This window comes from Lactuca virosa, chromosome 9 (genome assembly GCF_052849685.1).
Source record: "Lactuca virosa cultivar CGN04683 chromosome 9, Lactuca_virosa_CGN04683_v6, whole genome shotgun sequence".
Taxonomy (NCBI): Eukaryota; Viridiplantae; Streptophyta; class Magnoliopsida; order Asterales; family Asteraceae; genus Lactuca; species Lactuca virosa.
In genome coordinates, this window is record NC_136434.1 from 128,538,086 (window position 1) to 128,558,595 (window position 20,510).

The window sequence follows — 20,510 nt, forward strand, 5'->3', positions numbered from 1 at the left end:
ATAGTTCGCAAGGTTGTGGGGGAGCCACAGCTTAGTTAGGATCAGGACCAGAGGTGATTGATCGATCAGTTATCCGGGGGCGAGCCCGGATGGCTATGAGAATTTAGGATGGAAACAATAGAGACTGCTGAGCCAAGGGTTGGATCTTGAGATACATGATCATGCGAATGAATAGTGCATGTCACAGAAGGGCTACAGCTGCGTAGCCATGATATTGGATCTCTTAGGAACCTGGTGGTTGGACCGGGTGCGAGACTGTAACATACACGTTTTGAAATCGTGTTTTAAGTAAATAATATTATGAAATATTATGTGATATTGAGTATTGAGTTCTAACAGATAGTTTTTACTAGAAATGAAGTAAAACTATGTTTAGAATCACTCGGAAAATATTGGAAGTCTTATGAGATTCCAATTAAAAGTTAAAATATCGAAATTTAATAAAAATATAAAATTTGAAATAAGTAAAATTTTATTATTGAAAGTTGTAGATAATCTCGTTAGAAACATTTAGGCGAAAACCTCATCGAAATCCGAGTTATAACGAAGAAGTTATGACCAATCGAAGATCCGCGACAAAACCGGCACGACGCTGAATGACGTAAAAAGTGAGTTATTGATAAACTACTTTTTAGCCTTAGTGATCTAAATGAAAGTTGTAGTATTCGTTAAACCGAGAATTTTGATAAAAAAAACGCCAAAATCTGACTTCGTATGAGGAAGTTATGATTTTTCTAAGTTTCAGCTTAGCAGTAGACAGCTAAAAACTCGAATTTTAGATCGAGTGATTTTTAGCTGACACAACCTAAACGAAAATCGAAGGTCTCGTCATTATTAGTACAACGGTCAAAAGTCTGACGAAAACGGACGTCGGATGAAGAAGTTATGAATTTTTAACGGATTTACCATTCCCGGTCTGTTAAAAATAATAATATTAAAATAAATTCACAATTATCCGACGAAGTCTAAACGAAAGTTGTAGAGCATAATTTTCCCTACGCGTGCATATAAAGAACGTCAAAAACGGATCCCGTATGCGAAAGTTATGGATTTTAGAAGATTTGGACACAATTTCCGAGGAATCTTGCAAGGATAAGGCCAATCTCGGTGAGTCACCCGCTGAGTCCGACGTGTGTCGCTTGCTGATTTGACCGAGGGTGTGGTCCAATGACCTTCCGACGAGCCTTGCTTCTGACTTCGCCCCGTGTCCGAAGTGTTGGACCAATCCGAAGCCGGCACGCAGCCATCTCGCATCCGAGCCTCGCCCCTTCTGCCATGTGTTTCGAGCCTCGCAACCACCTGACCTCTCCCTCTCGCTTCGGATCCGGACCTTGGCCCTATATAAGGGGTGCGAGACCTTCCGGGTAAATGTTAGAAAATGTGTCATTTTCACCCCTAAACTTATATTTCTTCTACTTCCACTTCCCCCGAAGCCCCGAAATCATTTCCAACACTCGAAACACGCCCCGAAGTTCCCGAGAAGCCCGAAAAATTTATCTTTTCAGTTTTGAAGTTCTACCTTCGCAGAGCCCGGTTTTCAAGAAAACTCTTGGTTTTCAACGAAGAAAGCTAATTATAGTAACGAAGTGCTGCCCAAATTACTATTTTAACCCCCAGTTATTTCACGGTGAGTTTAATATATAGGAACAATTGTATCTTATGTGTTATATGTGCTATGTGCTTTTCTGTGTTATTATTCCGGTTTATTTTCCCGTGTTATTTTTATTCGCTATTTTTAATAGCAAAGTAATACCTTTGACCATGTGATCAGTAAAAGGACTTAGATTCACATTGGTACTGGTATGTAGCCTCTGGCCATGTAGAACATGTCTCCGTAAGAGAATGACTTCTATTCTATGGTATTGGCAGAAAGTTAGACAGGGCTATAAGCCTGAAATCTACCAAAATGTTAATCCGAAGTTGTATGTCTTCTGTGCCATTTGGGCCAAAGCTTTATTGATGTATATCAAGTATGGAAATTGTTATGTCTCATTGATTGTATATCTTTGAATCAAATCAATGATTGATATGGAAAGTTTGTCACATGATTCACATATGCCTTTGTTGTTCCTTGATCCTCTTTGCTTTTGCCATATTTAAGTATATATATGGCATAACGTTATATTGTATCTATTATTGAACTCACTAAGCATCACCACTTACCCCTCTCAATGTTTAACTAATTTGCAGGAGATAAGCATCCAATATAGTTATATACTGATAGAAGATTTTTGAATAGTTTGAAACTATTGTATTGATAGAAGATTTTCGAATAGTTTGAAACTATTGTATTTTGCACTCCCATATGTATAAAACTATAGAATCCTGGGAAGTTATGTAATATATAACACTTTGAAATTGTTGGTTTGTATATAGTAGTGTGTAATCACTTTATCAATATAAAATATTGTTTTTATGAATATGCATGTAGCATGTTTCGGAGTAACAATTGTCAAGTATGAAAGTGTGAGTCTTTCAATCATGGTATCAGAGCAGTAGTTTAAGTGAACTAAATTCCACGGATTGGTATTTGGACTTAAACTATTGGAAGTTCAATATATGAACGGATTCATTGTAAGTATATGGATACAAACCATAGGAAATAATTAAGTAAAAGTATTAGGTAAGGATAAACCCTAATATATTCTAAAATACAATGTTACTCCATATTGCAGAGCAATGGCTGAACAGGTTAGTAGCCATACCCCTGAGGTTGGTGGAGGTCCTCAACCTGAGGAAGTGAATACTCCAGTATCTCCTCGTGAGGAGCAGCTCTTGGGTAAACTTACCGGTGTTATTCGACAGACTCTCGAAGAACACAAAAAGAATGGTGATAAAGGAAAAGAGAAAGCCACTGGAGAATCTTCAAAAGGGGAGGTGAAGCGTCCCTCGTTCAAAGATGTCAAGAGTAATGGTGCTAAAGAGTTTTCTGGTGTTCTTAATCCCATTGTTGTTCTTACCTGGATCCAGAACACAGAGAAAGTGTTTCGTATTTCTCATGTGGATAATGAAGACAAGGCTAATTATGCTTCCGCAATGCTCATCGGAGAAGCCTTGGTCTGGTGGGAAGCAACATATGAAGCTCTAAACGGGTTTGACTAGGAGAATTTAGCCTGGGAAATGTTCAAAACTCGTTTGCTAGAGAAGTATTGTCCTCTAGACATGAGGAGGAGATTGGAGAAGGAATTCCTCGAACTTAAACAGGGAAGAATGACTGTGAATGAGTATGAAACTCAGTTTAATCAAAGAGCAAGGTTTGCTACAAAGTATATTCCAACTGAAGACGATAAGATTCAGTTATTCATGGAGGGACTACGACACGAAATCCACGATTTTGTTGCCAATCGAGAAGTTCTGTCATTCGATAAAGCTGTTGAGTACGCTCGAAGACGTGAGCATGACTTATAACTACGTGGTGCCACTCTTACTGTTCCGAAGCATCCACGTACTGAAAGAACTATTCCTGTTCCTTCTTTTCTACCAGCTCAATCCGTTCGGACTGAGCCTGGTAATCAAGTGCAAACTCAAAATGCCTCTCGTGGACGCGGTAGATCACAATCTTTTTCTATTCAATCGCCTTCATGTCGTGTTTGTGGAAGGAATCATCCGGGCCAATGCAAAATAGACAAGGAATCCATTGTCTGTTATGGATGTGGAGAAAAGGGTCATATAAAGCCAGCTTGCCCAAGAAAGGATGTTACTTGTTATGCATGTGGTATTACTGGCCACAAGAAGCGTTTTTGCCCTACTCTTACTACTCAAAGGACGGGAAGTCAAGCTTCTGTTCAACAACCGACGAGAAGTCAAGCCCCTGTTCAACAATCAAAGGGTACTCCAACTAAAAAGGAGGAGGTGTCAAAAACTAAGGGCCGTGCATTCCAGATTACCTCAGAGGAGGCACGCGAGGACCCGAATGTTGTGACGGGTACATTTCTTGTGAACTCTAGACCTGCTCACATCTTATTTGATTATGGTGCCTCAGATTCTTTTGTGTCTTATGAATTTGCGCATTCCTTTTAAATTGCTTGCTATGTACTCGCGCAACCATTTCACGTACATACTGCGGGAAGTATATCATTACTTGCTGATAAAGTCTATAGGGATTGTATTATAGAAATTGAAGGCTATACTTTTCTTGCTAACCTGATCCCTATCTCCTTGCCCAACTTTGATATTATTCTCGGCATGGATTGGTTGTCAAAGAACCACGCAAAACTCTTGTGCTATGAAAAGATAGTACGTATTCCCATTGATGGGGAGAATCCTATCTATGTCTATGGTGAACAAGGAACCTTAAAAATAGTATCTTTCCTCAAAGCTCGTAAATTCATATCGAAAGGGTGTTCTATCTATCTGGCCTACACAGTCGATGTCTCAAAAGAGGAGAAGAAAACGGTGAATGATGTTCCCATTGCTAAAGAATATCCATATGTTTTTCCCGAAGAATTGCCTGGACTTCCTCCGGACAGGCAAGTAGAATTCCGAATTGACCTTGTGCCTGGTACTGCTCCGATTGCAAAGACTCCTTATCGTCTCGCGCCAGCAGAGATGAAAGAAATGATGATCCAGCTGCAGGAATTACTTGACAAAGGCTTTATTCGACCGAGTACCTCTCCCTGGGGTGCTCCGGTATTGTTTGTCAAGAATAAGGACGGATCGATGCGGATGTGCATTGATTATCGTGAGCTGAATAAGGTGACTATCAAGAACAAGTACCCACTACCTCGCATTGATGATTTATTTGATCAACTTCAGGGTGTTAGCTATTTCTCAAAGATTGATCTAAGATCTGGCTATCATCAGTTGAAAGTTCACGAGCAGGATGTACCGAAGACTGCTTTTCGTACTCGATATGGGCATTATGAATTCCTTGTCATGCCGTTTGGTTTAACAAATGCTCCTGCTGTATTCATGGATATGATGAAATGGGTATGCCGCCCAATGCTCGATAAATCTGTCATCGTATTCATTGACGATATTCTAATCTATTCCAAGTCTGAAGCTGATCATACCATTCATATTTGTGCGGTATTAGAACTTCTTCGAAAGGAGAAACTATATGCTAAATTCTCGAAATGTGAATTTTGGATTTGTCAAGTTTAATTTCTCGACCATGTGATTTCTAGTGACGGTGTATCCGTAGATCCTACCAAAATCGAAGCCATTCAAAATTGGGAAGTGCCCCGTAATGCTTCCGAAATTCGTAGTTTCTTGGGTCTCGCAGGATATTACCGGAGATTCATTAAAGACCTTTCTCGTATAGTCGTACCTCTCACAAGTCTTACACGGAAGGAAGTGAAGTTCGAATGGGGTGAAGCTCAAGAAAAAGCTTTCTCAACCCTAAAAGATCTTTTGACTCATGCTCCAATCTTATCACTCCCAGAAGGTGATGATGATTTTTCTGTATATAGCGATGCTTCAAGATTGGGACTCGGTTGTGTGTTGATGCAACGTGGTAAAGTGATAGCCTATGCCTCAAGACAACTGAAAGATTATGAGAAGAATTATCCCACCCATGATCTCGAACTCGCTGTGGTGGTATTCGCGCTAAAACTCTGGAGACATTATCTTTTTGGTACAAAATGCCAATTGTTTACCGACCACAAAAGTCTCAAGTATATATTCAGTCAGCAAACTCTGAATATGAGACAACAACGAGCCATGAAGCTGATCAAAGACTATGACTGTGAAATCATGTATCATCCTGGAAAGGCTAATGTAGTTGCCGATGCACTTAGCAGAAAGGTTTATCGTAATAGTATGTGTTATGCTATTACTCACACTACAGTAAAGTTCACTATTCTAGATGAACTAGAGAAATGGCAAGTAGAGGCCCTAAAGCCAGAAAATGTGAAGAAAGAAGGGATGGTACATTATACCGATGTTTTACTTGATGATCCACGAGGATTGAAGGTATTCAAAAATCGGCTATGGATTCCAAGGATTGGTGGATTAAGACAGAAGATTTTAGATGAAGCCCATAAATCTAAACTGTCAATACATCCTTGTACAAGTAAAATGTACTATGATGTAAGAACTGATTATTGGTGGCCTGGATTAAAGAGAGACATTGGAAGATATGTACATGAATGCTTAGTATGCTTACAAGTCAAAGAAGAACACCAAAAGCCTTACGGAACCCCAGAAAGTCTTAGTGTTCCTGTATGGAAATGGGAAGAACTGTCCATGGATTTTATTACCAAATTGCCAAAACTGCTAGACAGCATGATAGCATTTGGGTAATCGTCGACCGCCTGACTAAAAGCGCTCATTTTCTTGCCATGCGTGAAACGGCTCCAATAGAGAAATACGCACAAGTATACTTGGATGAAATTGTTGCAAGACATGGTGTGCCACTAAAGATCGTTTCAGATTGTGATACTCGCTTCACTTCTCACTTTTGGGCGAGTATGCAACGTGAATTGGGATCTCGAGTTGCTCTCAGCACAACTTATCATCCCCAGACAGACGGTCAGACGGAGAGAACAATCCAAACAGTAGAAGATATGCTTCGTGTATGTGTCTTGGATTTCGGTGGTAACTGGGATAAATACTTACCTCTTGTCGAATTTTCGTATAATAACAGTTACCACGCTTCAATCAAAATGCCACCATATGAGGCATTATATGGTCGCAAATGTCGTACGCCATTATGTTGGCGAGACACAGGACAGAAGATCCTTGGAGGCCCTGAAATGATTCAAGACACCACCGACAAGATTCAAATTGTACGAGAAAGAATGAAAGCGGCCCAGGATCGACAAAAGTCCTATACAGAAAAGAGGAGGCGACCAATAGAATTCCAGGTGGGTAATTTCGTAATGTTGAAGGTATCCCCATGGAAAGGTCTTATGCGATTTGGAAAGAAATGAAAACTAAGTCCTAGATTTGTTGGTCCTTTCAAAATCCTCCAGAGGATTGGTAAACAAGCATACCGCTTGGAATTGCCTGAAGATTTGGCAGGTATTCATGATGTCTTTCATGTGAGTTATCTGCGCAAATGCTTAAGCATGTATGATGAACCAGTTCCATTATCCGAGGTGAAACTGGATAATAAGTTAACTTATGTAGAAGAGCCTGAAGAGATCGTAAACGAAAGAACGACTAAGCTACGTAATAAAGAAGTAGAGTTGGTGCTTGTCAAGTGGAAACACCATCGAGGCCCGAACTATACTTGGGAGAATAAGAATGAGATTAGAGCGAAATATCCCCATTTATTTTAATCGATGTAATTTCGGGGACGAAATTCTCAAAATGAGGAGGTATTTGTAACATATACGTTTTGACATCGTGTTTTAAGTATATAATATTATGAAATATTATGTGATATTGAGTATTGAGTTTCAACAGATAGTTTTTACTAGAAATGAAATAAAACTATGTTTAGAATCACTCGGAAAATATTGGAAGCCTTATGAGATTCCAATTAAAAGTTAAAATATCGAAATTTAATAAAAATATAAAATTTGAGATAAGTAAAATTTTATTATTGAAAGTTGTAGATAATCTCGTTAGAAACATTTAAGCGAAAACCTCATCGAAATCCGAGTTATAACGAAGAAGTTATGACCAATCGAAGATCCGCGACAAAACCGGCACGACGCCGAATGACGTAAAAAGTAAGTTTTTTATAAACTACTTTTTAGCCTTAGTGATCTAAATGAAAGTCGTAGTATTCGTTAAACCGAGAATTTTGATAAAAAGAACGCCAAAATCTGACGTCGTATGAGGAAGTTATGATTTTTCTAAGTTTCAGCTTAGCAGTAGATAGCTAAAAACTCGAATTTTAGATCGAGTGATTTTTAACCGACACAACCTAAACAAGAATCGAAGGTCTCGTCAATAGCAGTACAACGGTAAAAAGTCTGACGAAAACGGACGTCGGATGAAGAAGTTATGAATTTTTAACGGATTTACCAGTCTCGGTCTGTTAAAAATAATAATATTAAAATAAATTCAAAATTATCCGATGAAGTCTAAACGAAAGTTGTAGAGCATAACTTTCCCTACGCGTGCATATAAAGAACGTCAAAAACAGAGCCCGTATGCGAAAGTTATGGATTTTAGAAGATTTGGGCACAATTTCCGAGGAATCTCGCAAGGATAAGGCCAATCTCGGTGAGTCACCCGCTGAGTCCGACGCGTGTCGCTTGCTGATTTGACCGAGGGTGTGGTCCAATGACCTTCCGATGCGCCTTGCTTCTGACTTCACCCCGTGTCCGAAGTGTTGGACCAATCCGAAGCCGACACGTAGCCATCTCGCATCCGAGCCTCGCCCCTTCTGCCATGTGTTCCGAGCCTCGCAGCCACCTGCCCTCTCCCTCTCGCTTCGGATCCGGACCTCGGCCCTATATAAGGGGTGCGAGACCTTCCGGGTAAATGTTAGAAAATGTGTCTTTTTCACCCCTAAACTTATATTTCTTCTACTTCCACTTCCCCGGAAGCCCCGAAATCATTTCCAACACCCGAAACACGCCCCGAAGTTCCCGAGAAGCCCGGAAAATTTATCTTTTCGGTTTTGAAGCTCTACCTTCGCAGAGCTCGGTTTTCAACGAAGAAAGCTAATTATAGTAACGAAGTGCTGCCCAAATTACTATTTTAACCCCCGGTTATTTCACGGTGAGTTTAATATATAAGAACAATTGTATGTTATGTGTTATATGTGCTATGTGCTTTTCAGTGTTATTATTCCGGTTTATTTTCCCATGTTATTTTTATTCGCTATTTTTAATAGCAAAGTAATACCTTTGACCATGTGATCAGTGAAAGGACTTAGATTCACATTGGTACTGGTATGTAGCCTCTGGCCATGTAGAACATGTCTCCGTAAGAGAATGACTTCTATTCTATGGTATTGGCAGAAGTTTAGACAGGGCTATAAGCCTGAAATCTACCAAAATGTTAATCCAAAGTTGTATGTCTTCTGTGCCATTTGGGCCAAAGCTTTATTGATGTATATCAAGTATGGAAATTGTTATGTCTCATTGATTGTATATCTTTGAATCAAATCAATGATTGATATGGAAAGTTTGTCACATGATTCACATATGCCTTTGTTGTTCCTTGATCCTCTTTGCTTTTGCCATATTGAAGTATATATATGGCATAACGTTATATTGTATCTATTATTGAACTCACTAAGCGTCACCGCTTACCCCTCTCAATGTTTAACTAATTTGCAGGAGATAAGTATCCAGTATAGTTATATACTGATAGAAGATTTTTGAATAGTTTGAAACTATTGTATTGATAGAAGATTTTCGAATAGTTTGAAACTATTGTATTTTTCACTCCCATATGTATAAAACTATAGAATCCTGGGAAGTTATGTAATATATAACACTTTGAAATAGTTGGTTTGTATCCAGTAGTTTGTAATCACTTTATCAATATAAAATATTGTTTTTATGAATATGCATGTAGCATGTTTCGGAGTAACAATTGTCAAGTATGAAAGTGTGGGTCTTTCAGAGACTGGTCGTCTCAGGGAATCGGCTAAGGTTTTTTATTAATCGGTCGAGTAAAGGATGACGGGAAGTCGTGGTGCATTATGAAAATGCCGATTCGAGGATCTCTGGATAGGAACGGAGTATCAATTCGTTTTGGATAAGAACCCGAATCGGAATTCGCGCATGTTTGGTGCAGGATTTTGTTTCAGTGAGATAGGATGTGGGGCATCTATATGCCAAGGGCATCGAGGGCAGAATTCCACGGTGGTGAACGAGTTGGTTTGATGGTATTTTAAGCCATTGTGATGTGTTTCGGGTGGCTCTATCCGTAATAGAGCCACGACATGTTGGAATCAGGACGGTAGGTCGAAGGAGACCGGGTATGATGTAAGACTATAGTTATTCTGGTAGCATTCACCTTTTTGCGTCGGATTCAGTGGCGACAGGTTGTCAGCCAATCACGATCGGATGGATCAAATGGATTGAAGGAGCCACAAGTGGCGGTATAGATAGGGCAGTTATTGTTAGACGATGTATCCTTCGAAGGTCGCAGGGGACTGCTGCTTGTGTTTTTGGCTCAACAATCGGGTAGGTGTCCGGTGTTCCGGACAGTTGGCAGACAGGTTGGGACCAGGGAGGTCCCCGGTTGTTCTTCAGGAAAGCAACTATGTGGCAGCAAGAGGAGTAGGAGCGACTTCAGTGATTTGGGGTCTGTGTGTGGAATTGCTTGTTATTCGGTAGCCACAGTTGACCGGTGATTTTGTTCTTTTCGAAGCCTCAAGGTATTTCGGGTAGGAACGTATTCTTATTAGGCTGGTTTTCTTGGGGAATAAGTTCGATGATGATTTGATGTGGGTAGTCTGTCAGGGAGACAGACCATCTCAAGACTCCAGATTTCAGATGGAGCAGATGTGATCAAGTTGCAAGGAATTTGTTCATCTTCGGGTTCTAGAACCCTGTGAGGGTTGGTCTTAGTTGCCTTGGGAAGGCTATGGTATTCTCGGGTTTGTGGCTATGGTGCTCAGGTTGTCTGGTATGTCGGGGATGGTGATGCATGATTTCGAGGACGAAATCTAATTTAAGTGGGGGAGAGTTGTAACGCTCTGTTCCAAATCAATTCCAAGTCCGAGGCTGTGGCCCGAAGATCGGTCATCATCATGATTAGGGCTTTTGAGAATGTAAGATCTAGGCCCATTTGGGTGCGGGTGATGTATTAGAAGTGATCCGGGTGTTCGGTTCGTGTTTTGAGGCCTAGGGGTATTTCGGTAAAGTGGTAGTTTGGGCTTTTGTGGAAAATTGACTTTTGTTTGGAAGGTCTTAAGGAAGGTATGATTTGATAGAAGTGTAGGGCTTCTCGCCACCTTTCCGTGGATATAAGGATCGTCAGAATCGGGTTTATAACGAACAAGTTATGGCCTTCGGAAGTTTTGTGGTTTTCAGGCTTAGCCGAGTACGCGGGGCGTACACAAAGCGTACGCGGGGCGTACCTTGGAGTACGCTGGGCGTACTGACCAGGATGGTCGTGAAGGTTCCCATGAGTATGCTGGGCGTACCATATGTACACTGGGCGTACTCTAGTCAGATCAGGACCTTATTTTAGGGTCTTGGACCCTATTTATGCCCCTTATCTCATAACCTAACCCTAATATCTTCAGCCTCTACCCCTCTAAACCCTACAAATCGTCATATATCATCTTGGTGGCATTTTGAGCTTATGGAGTCCATTTTTGGGGTGTTTGATCCATTTTCAAGAAGATGGAGTTTGATGCAAAGATGGGAATCAAGGAGGAGCTTATGGATCTGGCTTTTAGGACTCATTCTCAGCTTGATGAAGGAATAAAGCTTTGAACTTGATCATTCATCTCTTAGATCTACCATTTTTGGGTTTTGGTTCATTTTTGGTCCCAGGGATGAAGCTTTATGGTTCAAATTCGATTCTTAGACTTAGGGTTGCCACCCTTGATGCTATTTGAGTCCCTAAGACAGAAAGTTGCCATATTGAAGGTCTTAATGGGTTCATGTATGAGTTAGGGTCACTTTTATGGAAGTAGAATGCCATTTTTAGAGTTTGGGTTTGTTTGGGGCATGCAAAGTCACCAAGTTAGTGACTTTATGGGTTTAGACGTTAAGTATAGCTCAGATCTGTGATTTGGACTAGTGGGATCGAGTATTAAGCACTTAATGGATTTTGTGCATGAGCTGTTTGTACGTTGGGCGTACTATGTAGTAAGCTGCACGTACATTCCATTTGCCCAGTACGCTAAGCGTACAGAAGAGGTACGCTGGGCGTACGCTTTCAGGAGGACTTGGGCCTTAGGGGACTTCGGACCTTTGGGCCCTAATGGTTTTGGGCCTGGAGATTTCAGATGGAGCAGATGTGATCAAGTTGCAAGGAATTTGTTCATCTTCGGGTTCTAGAACCCTGTGAGGGTTGGTCTTAGTTGCCTTGGGAAGGCTATGGTATTCTCGGGTTTGTGGCCATGGTGCTCAGGTTGTCTGGTATGTCGGGGATGGTGATGCATGATTTCGAGGACGAAATCTAATTTAAGTGGGGGAGAGTTGTAACGCTCTGTTCCAAATCAATTCCTAGTCCGAGGCTGTGGCCCGAAGATCGGTCATCATCAGGATTAGGGCTTTTGATAATGTAAGTTCTAGGCCCATTTGGGTGCGGGTGATGTATTAGAAGTGATCCGGGTGTTCGGTTCATGTTTTGAGGCCTAGGGGTATTTCGGTAAAGTGGTAGTTTGGGCTTTTGTGGAAAATTGACTTTTGTTTGGAAGGTCTTAAGGAAGGTATGATTTGATAGAAGTGTAGGGCTTCTCGCCACCTTTCCGTGGATATAAGGATCGTCGGAATCGGGTTTATAACGAACAAGTTATGGCCTTCGGAAGTTTTGTGGTTTTTAGGCTTAGCCGAGTACGCAGGGCGTACCTTGGAGTACGCTGGGCGTACTGACCAGGATGGTCGTGAAGGTTCCCATGAGTATGCTGGGCGTACCATATGTACACTGGGCGTACTCCAGTCAGATCAGGACCTTATTTTAGGGTCTTGGACCCTATTTATGCCCCTTATCTCATAACCTAACCCTAATATCTTCAGCCTCCACCCCTCTAAACCCTACAAATCGTCATATATCATCTTGGTGGCATTTTGAGCTTATGGAGTCCATTTTTGGGGTGTTTGATCCATTTTCAAGAAGATGGAGTTTGATGCAAAGATGGGAATCAAGGAGGAGCTTATGGATCTGGCTTTTAGGACTCATTCTCAGCTTGATGAAGGAATAAAGCTTTGAACTTGATCATTCATCTCTTAGATCTACCATTTTTGGGTTTTGGTTCATTTTTGGTCCCAAGGATGAAGCTTTATGGTTCAAATTCGATTCTTAGACTTAGGGTTGCCACCCTTGATGCTATTTGAGTCCCTAAGACAGAAAGTTGCCATATTGAAGGTCTTAATGGGTTCATGTATGAGTTAGGGTCACTTTTATGGAAGTAGAATGCCATTTTTGGAGTTTGGGTTTGTTTGGGGCATGCAAAGTCACCAAGTCAGTGACTTTATGGGTTTAGACGTTAAGTATAGCTCAGATCTGTGATTTGGACTAGTGGGATCGAGTATTAAGCACTTAATGGATTTTGTACAAGAGTTGTTTGTACGTTGGGCGTACTATGTAGTAAGCTGCACGTACATTCCATTTGCCCAGTACGCTAAGCGTACAGAAGAGGTATGCTGGGCGTACGCTTTCAGGAGGACTTGGGCCTTAGGGGACTTCGGACCTTTGGGCCCTAATGGTTTTGGGCCTGGAGATTTCAGATGGAGCAGATGTGATCAAGTTGCAAGGAATTTGTTCATCTTCGGGTTCTAGAACCCTGTGAGGGTTGGTCTTAGTTGCCTTGGGAAGGCTATGGTATTCTCGGGTTTGTGGCCATGGTGCTCAGGTTGTCTGGTATGTCGGGGATGGTGATGCATGATTTCGAGGACGAAATCTAATTTACGTGGGGGAAAGTTGTAACGCTCTGTTCCAAATCAATTCCTAGTCCGAGGCTGTGGCCCGAAGATCGGTCATCATCAGGATTAGGGCTTTTGATAATGTAAGATCTAGGCCCATTTGGGTGCGGGTGATGTATTAGAAGTGATCCGGGTGTTCGGTTCGTGTTTTGAGGCCTAGGGGTATTTCGGTAAAGTGGTAGTTTGGGCTTTTGTGGAAAATTGACTTTTGTTTGGAAGGTCTTAAGGAAGGTATGATTTGATTGAAGTGTAGGGCTTCTCGCCACCTTTCCGTGGATATAAGGATCGTCGGAATCGGGTTTATAACGAACAAGTTATGGCCTTCGGAAGTTTTGTGGTTTTTAGGCTTAGCCGAGTACGCAGGGCGTACTGACCAGGATGGTCGTGAAGGTTCCCATGAGTATGCTGGGCGTACCATATGTACACTGGGCGTACTCCAGTCAGATCAGGACCTTATTTTAGGGTCTTGGACCCTATTTATGCCCCTTATCTCATAACCTAACCCTAATATCTTCAGCCTCCACCCCTCTAAACCCTACAAATCGTCATATATCATCTTGGTGGCATTTTGAGCTTATGGAGTCCATTTTTGGGGTGTTTGATCCATTTTCAAGAAGATGGAGTTTGATGCAAAGATGGGAATCAAGGAGGAGCTTATGGATCTGGCTTTTAGGACTCATTCTCAGCTTGATGAAGGAATAAAGCTTTGAACTTGATCATTCATCTCTTAGATCTACCATTTTTGGGTTTTGGTTCATTTTTGGTCCCAAGGATGAAGCTTTATGGTTCAAATTCGATTCTTAGACTTAGGGTTGCCACCCTTGATGCTATTTGAGTCCCTAAGACAGAAAGTTGCCATATTGAAGGTCTTAATGGGTTCATGTATGAGTTAGGGTCACTTTTATGGAAGTAGAATGCCATTTTTGGAGTTTGGGTTTGTTTGGGGCATGCAAAGTCACCAAGTCAGTGACTTTATGGGTTTAGACGTTAAGTATAGCTCAGATATGTGATTTGGACTAGTGGGATCGAGTATTAAGCACTTAATGGATTTTGTGCATGAGCTGTTTGTACGTTGGGCGTACTATGTAGTAAGCTGCACGTACATTCCATTTGCCCAGTACGCTAAGCGTACAGAAGAGGTACGCTGGACGTACGCTTTCAGGAGGACTTGGGCCTTAGGGGACTTCAGACCTTTGGGCCCTAATGGTTTTGGGCCTGGATTTGCGGTTTGTTGGGCCTATTGGGCCTTGTGGCCCAATATAGAAATGGACTTCACATTTGTGGGCCTCGGTTTGGGCCAATTCTTGGATTAGGTTGTTGTGGGCCTTTGTGGACCAATTGAGGACTGGGTTATTGACTAAGGAGAATATTAGGCTTTAGGATAAGGCCCATTAGAAAGGTCCGGGCCCAATTTTGAAAATTAGGCCATTGATGGTTTTATGGACATTATAGTGTTGGGATTTTGTTTTTGGGTTGGGCCTTAAATTTGGATCTTAATGGGCCAGGGGTAGAATGGTCATTTTACCCCATGCATGGATTAAGGATTGTGGTATGGGACCCAATTGCTAATTGGGCATATTGATTGGTAGTGACAACTCGGGAAGCTGGTGGGGCAGCATCTAAGGAATTCATGCGGGAAGCTTTTGCAGTGCGAGGTAAGTCTCCTCACCATACCAATGGGTCTAAGGCACCAAGGCCGGCCCATTTTATGTTATGTGGTACACTAGCTGTAGTAGAGATATGTGGTATGATAGTTAGCTTTATGCTAAGTGGTATGCTAGTGATTATATGATATTTGCATGGTAGACTCCGGGGGGAGCCCGTGGCAGTTAGATATAAGACCATGTGGGGGAGCCCATGACATTCCTAGGTAAAGACCATGTGGGGGAGCCCATTGCATGATGGTATAAGACCCTGGGGGAGCCCACGACATCCTTATTTGTTTATGTATGTGTTATGTAGTATGATAGATACTTCTGTGATATATGATATGCTAGTAGATTATGTACGTTATTGCATGGAAGACCCCGGGGGGAGCCCGTGACAGTTGGATATAAGACCATGTGGGGGAGCTCATGGCATTCCCAGGTAAAGACCATGGGGGAGCCCATGACATGAAGGTATAAGACCCCTGGGGGAGCCCACGACATCCTTATATGTTGTTATGCATGGCTTATGTGGTAGAGATAGCTTGTATAGCTAATATGATATGTGGTATGTGGTAGAGATAGCTTTTATAGCTAATATGATATGTGTTATGTGGACTGTGTGTGGGGTATGCTCTGGGGGACTCACTAAGCTTTGTGCTTACAGTTTATAGTTTTGGTTTCAGGTATCATCGATTTGGAAAAAAAGGAGGCTCGGATTGATCGCAGTGCACACACCTATGATTTCCGCAATGAACGATTTTGGGATAAACTCTGAGAAATGTTTTACTTAATGATGATTTAAGATGTTTGAAATAAATGGTATCAATGTTTTAGCTATATTAAAAATAAAATTTTTACCCTTGATTTTTGGGTCGTTACACGATATTGATCCTCCGCCTCCTTCATTAATACCAAACTGTCATGTATTTACAGAAAATGCCACCGCTATTTTCTTCATATATCTTTGATTTAATCTAAGCTCTAGATCAAATAGATGAATGGTTCAGATCTTGTCTCATTGTCTCACAAAATCTTGTTGTCTTATATGAGTCTAACCCTATATATATATATATATATATATATATATATATATATATATATATATATATATATATATATATACAAAAAAACCCTAAAAATGCATAAAAAAAATACTTAGAGATCACAAAAAAAAATTTGAATTTTTTTTATAAAAAATCGCAGCTTTTTATTAAAATTCGCTGAAAAAAAAATCAATTTTTTTTTTATAAAAAAAACATTTTTTTTTCAATTTTTTTTCAGCGAATTTCTTTAAAAACCTGCGGTTTTTTGATAAAAAATGTCAAAAAAAAGTTTGTGATCTTTAGGTATTTTTTTTATGCATTTTTATGATTTTTGGGGTTTTTTTAGGGTTTTTTTGTTTTCCAAATAACCCTTCCCTATATATATATATATATATATATATATATATATATATATATATATATATATATATATATATATATATATATATATATATATATGTTGTCTTCACTTCTTGAAGTTGGGAGTTCAAGTCCGCCGAGACATAGGTGGTGTTAAAAATTAATTTAGGAGTAGATTAGATTTGTCATTCAAAATAAAAGGTTATTATTCTGAAATCATAAACTAATTTATAAACTTTGATATTACTAATCTAAAAACCAGTGACAAATTATTAGCAATCTATAAATAAGAAGATGAAAATAATGAGTGTATAAGGAAGAATTGAGGATGCGGCTACGTTCTTTTATAAATAGGGTTGTGGGTGTAATGGTCCATAATAAAAGCCATGCATGTATTGTTTCAATTTTCTTTCAGAATCTGTTCAATTTGGAAGGATTATATGGATTTAAAACCATTTCCTACACCTCACTTTCCTTCCATCAATTAAACTCGGGAATACGAATTTCCTTCGACATCCCTCACATTCCCTCCATATCCATCTATATAATTCATTAAGTAAAACTCGAGAATAAGACGCAAAAGGCATTCACCATTATGGTCAGCCATGGTTTGTTACAATTTGTTTTTCCATATATGATAACGAAATTAGAGAAGATATGAAACATTATGAAATCTCTAAATATCTCCAAGAGAATTATTACTTAATTTATTTATAATTATACACTAGAATATAAATATATTTATTAATTGAAAAAAAAATAACAATAATGTTCTCATGTCCAAGCACCTCGCCTCCGTCATGTCGAGTTAAAAAGTTGCGGCGCCGAAACATATAAAACAAACCAAGTGCCGAAACTTGTTTACTATTAATATCACGTCGGCTTTGTCCGCTTCTGCCGAAATTACCAAAAAGGCCTTCACCATGTTCGCACATACTAGAAATGACACATGGATATTAATTAAAATTACTTATATATATTTCCACGTTTTCATTTAAAGACATTTTCATTCTAACACCCCTCATTTCTCTCTCCCTTGCCACCTCAACACCCTATATAAACCACCTTCCTTCTTCAACCATATCCAAAAAGACATTTGACATGGGAAGCCTAGGTGATTGGCCCGAACCAGTGGTATGTGTCCAATCTTTATCAGAAAGTGGTGAGCTTGTGATTCCCGGCCAATATATCAAGCCGCAATCAGAGAGACCATCTTTTTGTCTAAAAGAAATGAACATACCAGTTATCGATATGACTGGTTTGATCACTTCACGTGAAGAGACTATGAAGCAAATTTCCGAGGCATGTCGTGAATGGGGCTTTTTCCAATTGGTGAATCATGGTGTGGGGATTGAATTAGTCGATAGGGTTCGGGAAATTTGGAGGGAGTTTTTTCATGAACCTATGGAAGTGAAGCAAAAGTACGCAAACACTCCAAAGACTTATGAAGGGTATGGGAGCAGATTAGGAGTTGAAAAAGGGGCAATTCTTGATTGGAGTGATTACTACTATCTCAACTATCTTCCTCTTTATCATACAAAGTGGCCTGCCCATCCACCTTCCCTAAGGTAACTCGTTTAGATATATTAGAGACTTATATGTTTTTATTTATATTTCATGATTTTGTTTGTACTAAAAATGACTGAGGGTTTAATAACATAGAATTGATTTATTTATTGGATCATTATATATTTTATATTATATTACAAACAAACTCTTAGACATTAGGTTTCATCTAATAGGACAATGAAAGTTTGTTAGAATGAATGAAATTTGATTAATTAAACATAAATAGTACACTTATAATTTGTTAACAAATATCGTGTTTGATTAATCTTGATACCAATATGGATTTTTGTAGGGAAGTGATGGAGGAATATACGAACGAAATACTAAGGTTAGGTGCAGTTTTATTAAAAGTATTTTCGATAAACCTCAGATTAAAAGAAGATGCCCTTCAAAATGCATTTGGTGGCAAAGAAGTCGGGGCCTGCTTGAGAGCAAATTTCTATCCAAAGTGTCCACAACCGGACTTAACCATGGGATTATCTTCTCACTCGGATCCTGGCGGTATGACTTTTCTACTGCCAGATGAGCAGGTCTTCGGACTCCAAATTCGAAAAGACAATCAATGGGTAGCTATTAGACCTGCTCGTCATGCCATTGTTGTAAACATTGGAGATCAACTTCAAGTAATATTCTTTCATCTGATTTATTCTTATTTAGGGTTACATCAATGTCTCCTAAATGATAATTTTATCTGACTCAAGTACATGCGACTCAAATACATGTGACAGGATCTCCAATCAAGTGGGCTTTGTCGGCCAAATGATCGATACCATACTTACCCATGAAAATAATAGAAAGTTTCATTCAAGATAAGTATAAATAAAATAAAAGAATTTGTTGTCCTTTTCAAGGGAATGAATAAAAGATTCAAACCCTTAAGAAGATAAGTCCACATAAGCGAAGAAATAGAATAATGAATTTAATCTTTGTACGCTTTTGTTATTAATTAATTTATTATATACTCATCTAGAATAATTGAAACTGAAAGTCAACTTAAGTCCACAATATCTAATATTATATTTGGTTAATACGGAAGTTTATTCATTTAAAGTGATTCTTTTATTAAAACAAAATACAAAAAAACTTCAGAAATTTAGAACCAACGTCTTTTAACAAAAAAATTGGTTATTCGACATGAAAGTAGTTTTAGTAATAAAATTTGTTCACAAAAATATCTGTCGATAAACATATTTAAATAATCGTGTGTTTTATGGTCAGAATGAGGTTAGGCTTTAATTTGTAAGCCAAAACGGTATAAAAATATTAAAGTTCTTGTGTTTGATATTGTAGGTTCTAAGCAATTCAATATATAAAAGCGTGGAGCACCGGGTAGTAGCGAACCCAGACAAAGAACGACTCTCTTTGGCTTATTTCTATAATCCAAAAAATGATATTCTTATTCAACCAACATCTGAGCTTATCACATTGACAACACCTGCCCTTTATCCACCGATGACGTTTGAAGAATACAGACGTTTCATACGAACCAAGGGTCCACGAGGCAAATTTCAAGTCGAGTCATTAAAATCCCAAAGATAGCATGTATGTATCATGTATGTCATCTTGAGCTTATTATAACAAGGTTACTTACAGCTTATAATATTGTTATATATTAGTTGATAGTGGCAATATACGCTACAATGTGCAAAATAAGATGTAGATGTATAATAAAGTTGTATACCATCAACTGTAGTTGTGTAAATTTAATTGAAAGTTATTAAATTATGTTATATAATATGTACTTTTTTCCAAAATATGTTCTAGATTCTTATTATACTATAGATATTTGTTTTTCTAAAATTAAAGTAATAATGGAGATGTGAATAAAGTTTTTTTTAACAAGTTAGAATTTTTTGTTAACCAAACTATCAAGAAGGTAGACAAAGAGGATAACTACAAGAAATTGCATTAACCAGATTTTGGAGCCAAGTTGTCTAGTTGACCAACACATTTTCTATGCCTATTGTAGAGATAGATTAAATGAACCACACATAATCTCGTGTGAGATAATGTATTTATATAATGAATAAGTACAAGCTAATCTTCTGATATCAAGAGGAGATAAGGTACAAGATAAATACAACATTTGACATATAATAAATATATATCGAGATTATCTAATATCCCCCCTCAAGCGAATGGGTGGTGGACCAAGACGAAACATGAATCGAAAGTGCTCAATCTGAGATCGTGGAAGGCTCTTGGTATTGATGTCCGCCAGTTGAAGCTTGGTAAGAATGAACTTGGTGTTGAGTTTTTCAGAAGCAACGAGTTCACAAACAAAATGATAGTCGAGATCAATATGCTTAGCACGCTTGTGAGCTATCGGATTTTGAGACCAAAACAAGGCACTTTTGTTGTCACATAGTAGAGTTGGCCTATCAGGTTGTAACACATGAAGTTTTTGAAGAAGATGGGTGATCCAAACAATTTCA

At 39.2% G+C, this 20,510-nt stretch overlaps 1 protein-coding gene across 2 annotated transcripts; it reads left to right on the forward strand.

Moving 5' to 3' along the window:
* Positions 1-17,537: 17,537 nt before the first annotated feature.
* LOC145141235 (jasmonate-induced oxygenase 2-like) lies at positions 17,538-19,812 on the forward strand. Of its 2 annotated transcripts, none has more exons than XM_079074542.1 (3): positions 17,538-18,074; positions 18,368-18,698; positions 18,804-19,348. In XM_079074542.1, exons 1-3 carry the CDS (start codon positions 17,608-17,610, stop codon positions 18,858-18,860), a joined length of 855 nt encoding a protein of 284 aa, XP_078930668.1. In that variant the 5' UTR covers positions 17,538-17,607; the 3' UTR covers positions 18,861-19,348. The 2 variants fall into 2 exon arrangements, with proteins under 2 accessions (XP_078930668.1, XP_078930667.1); XM_079074541.1 differs by lacking the exon at positions 18,804-19,348 and adding an exon at positions 19,366-19,812 and having other exon boundaries at positions 17,541-18,074.
* Positions 19,813-20,510: the final 698 nt, after the last annotated feature.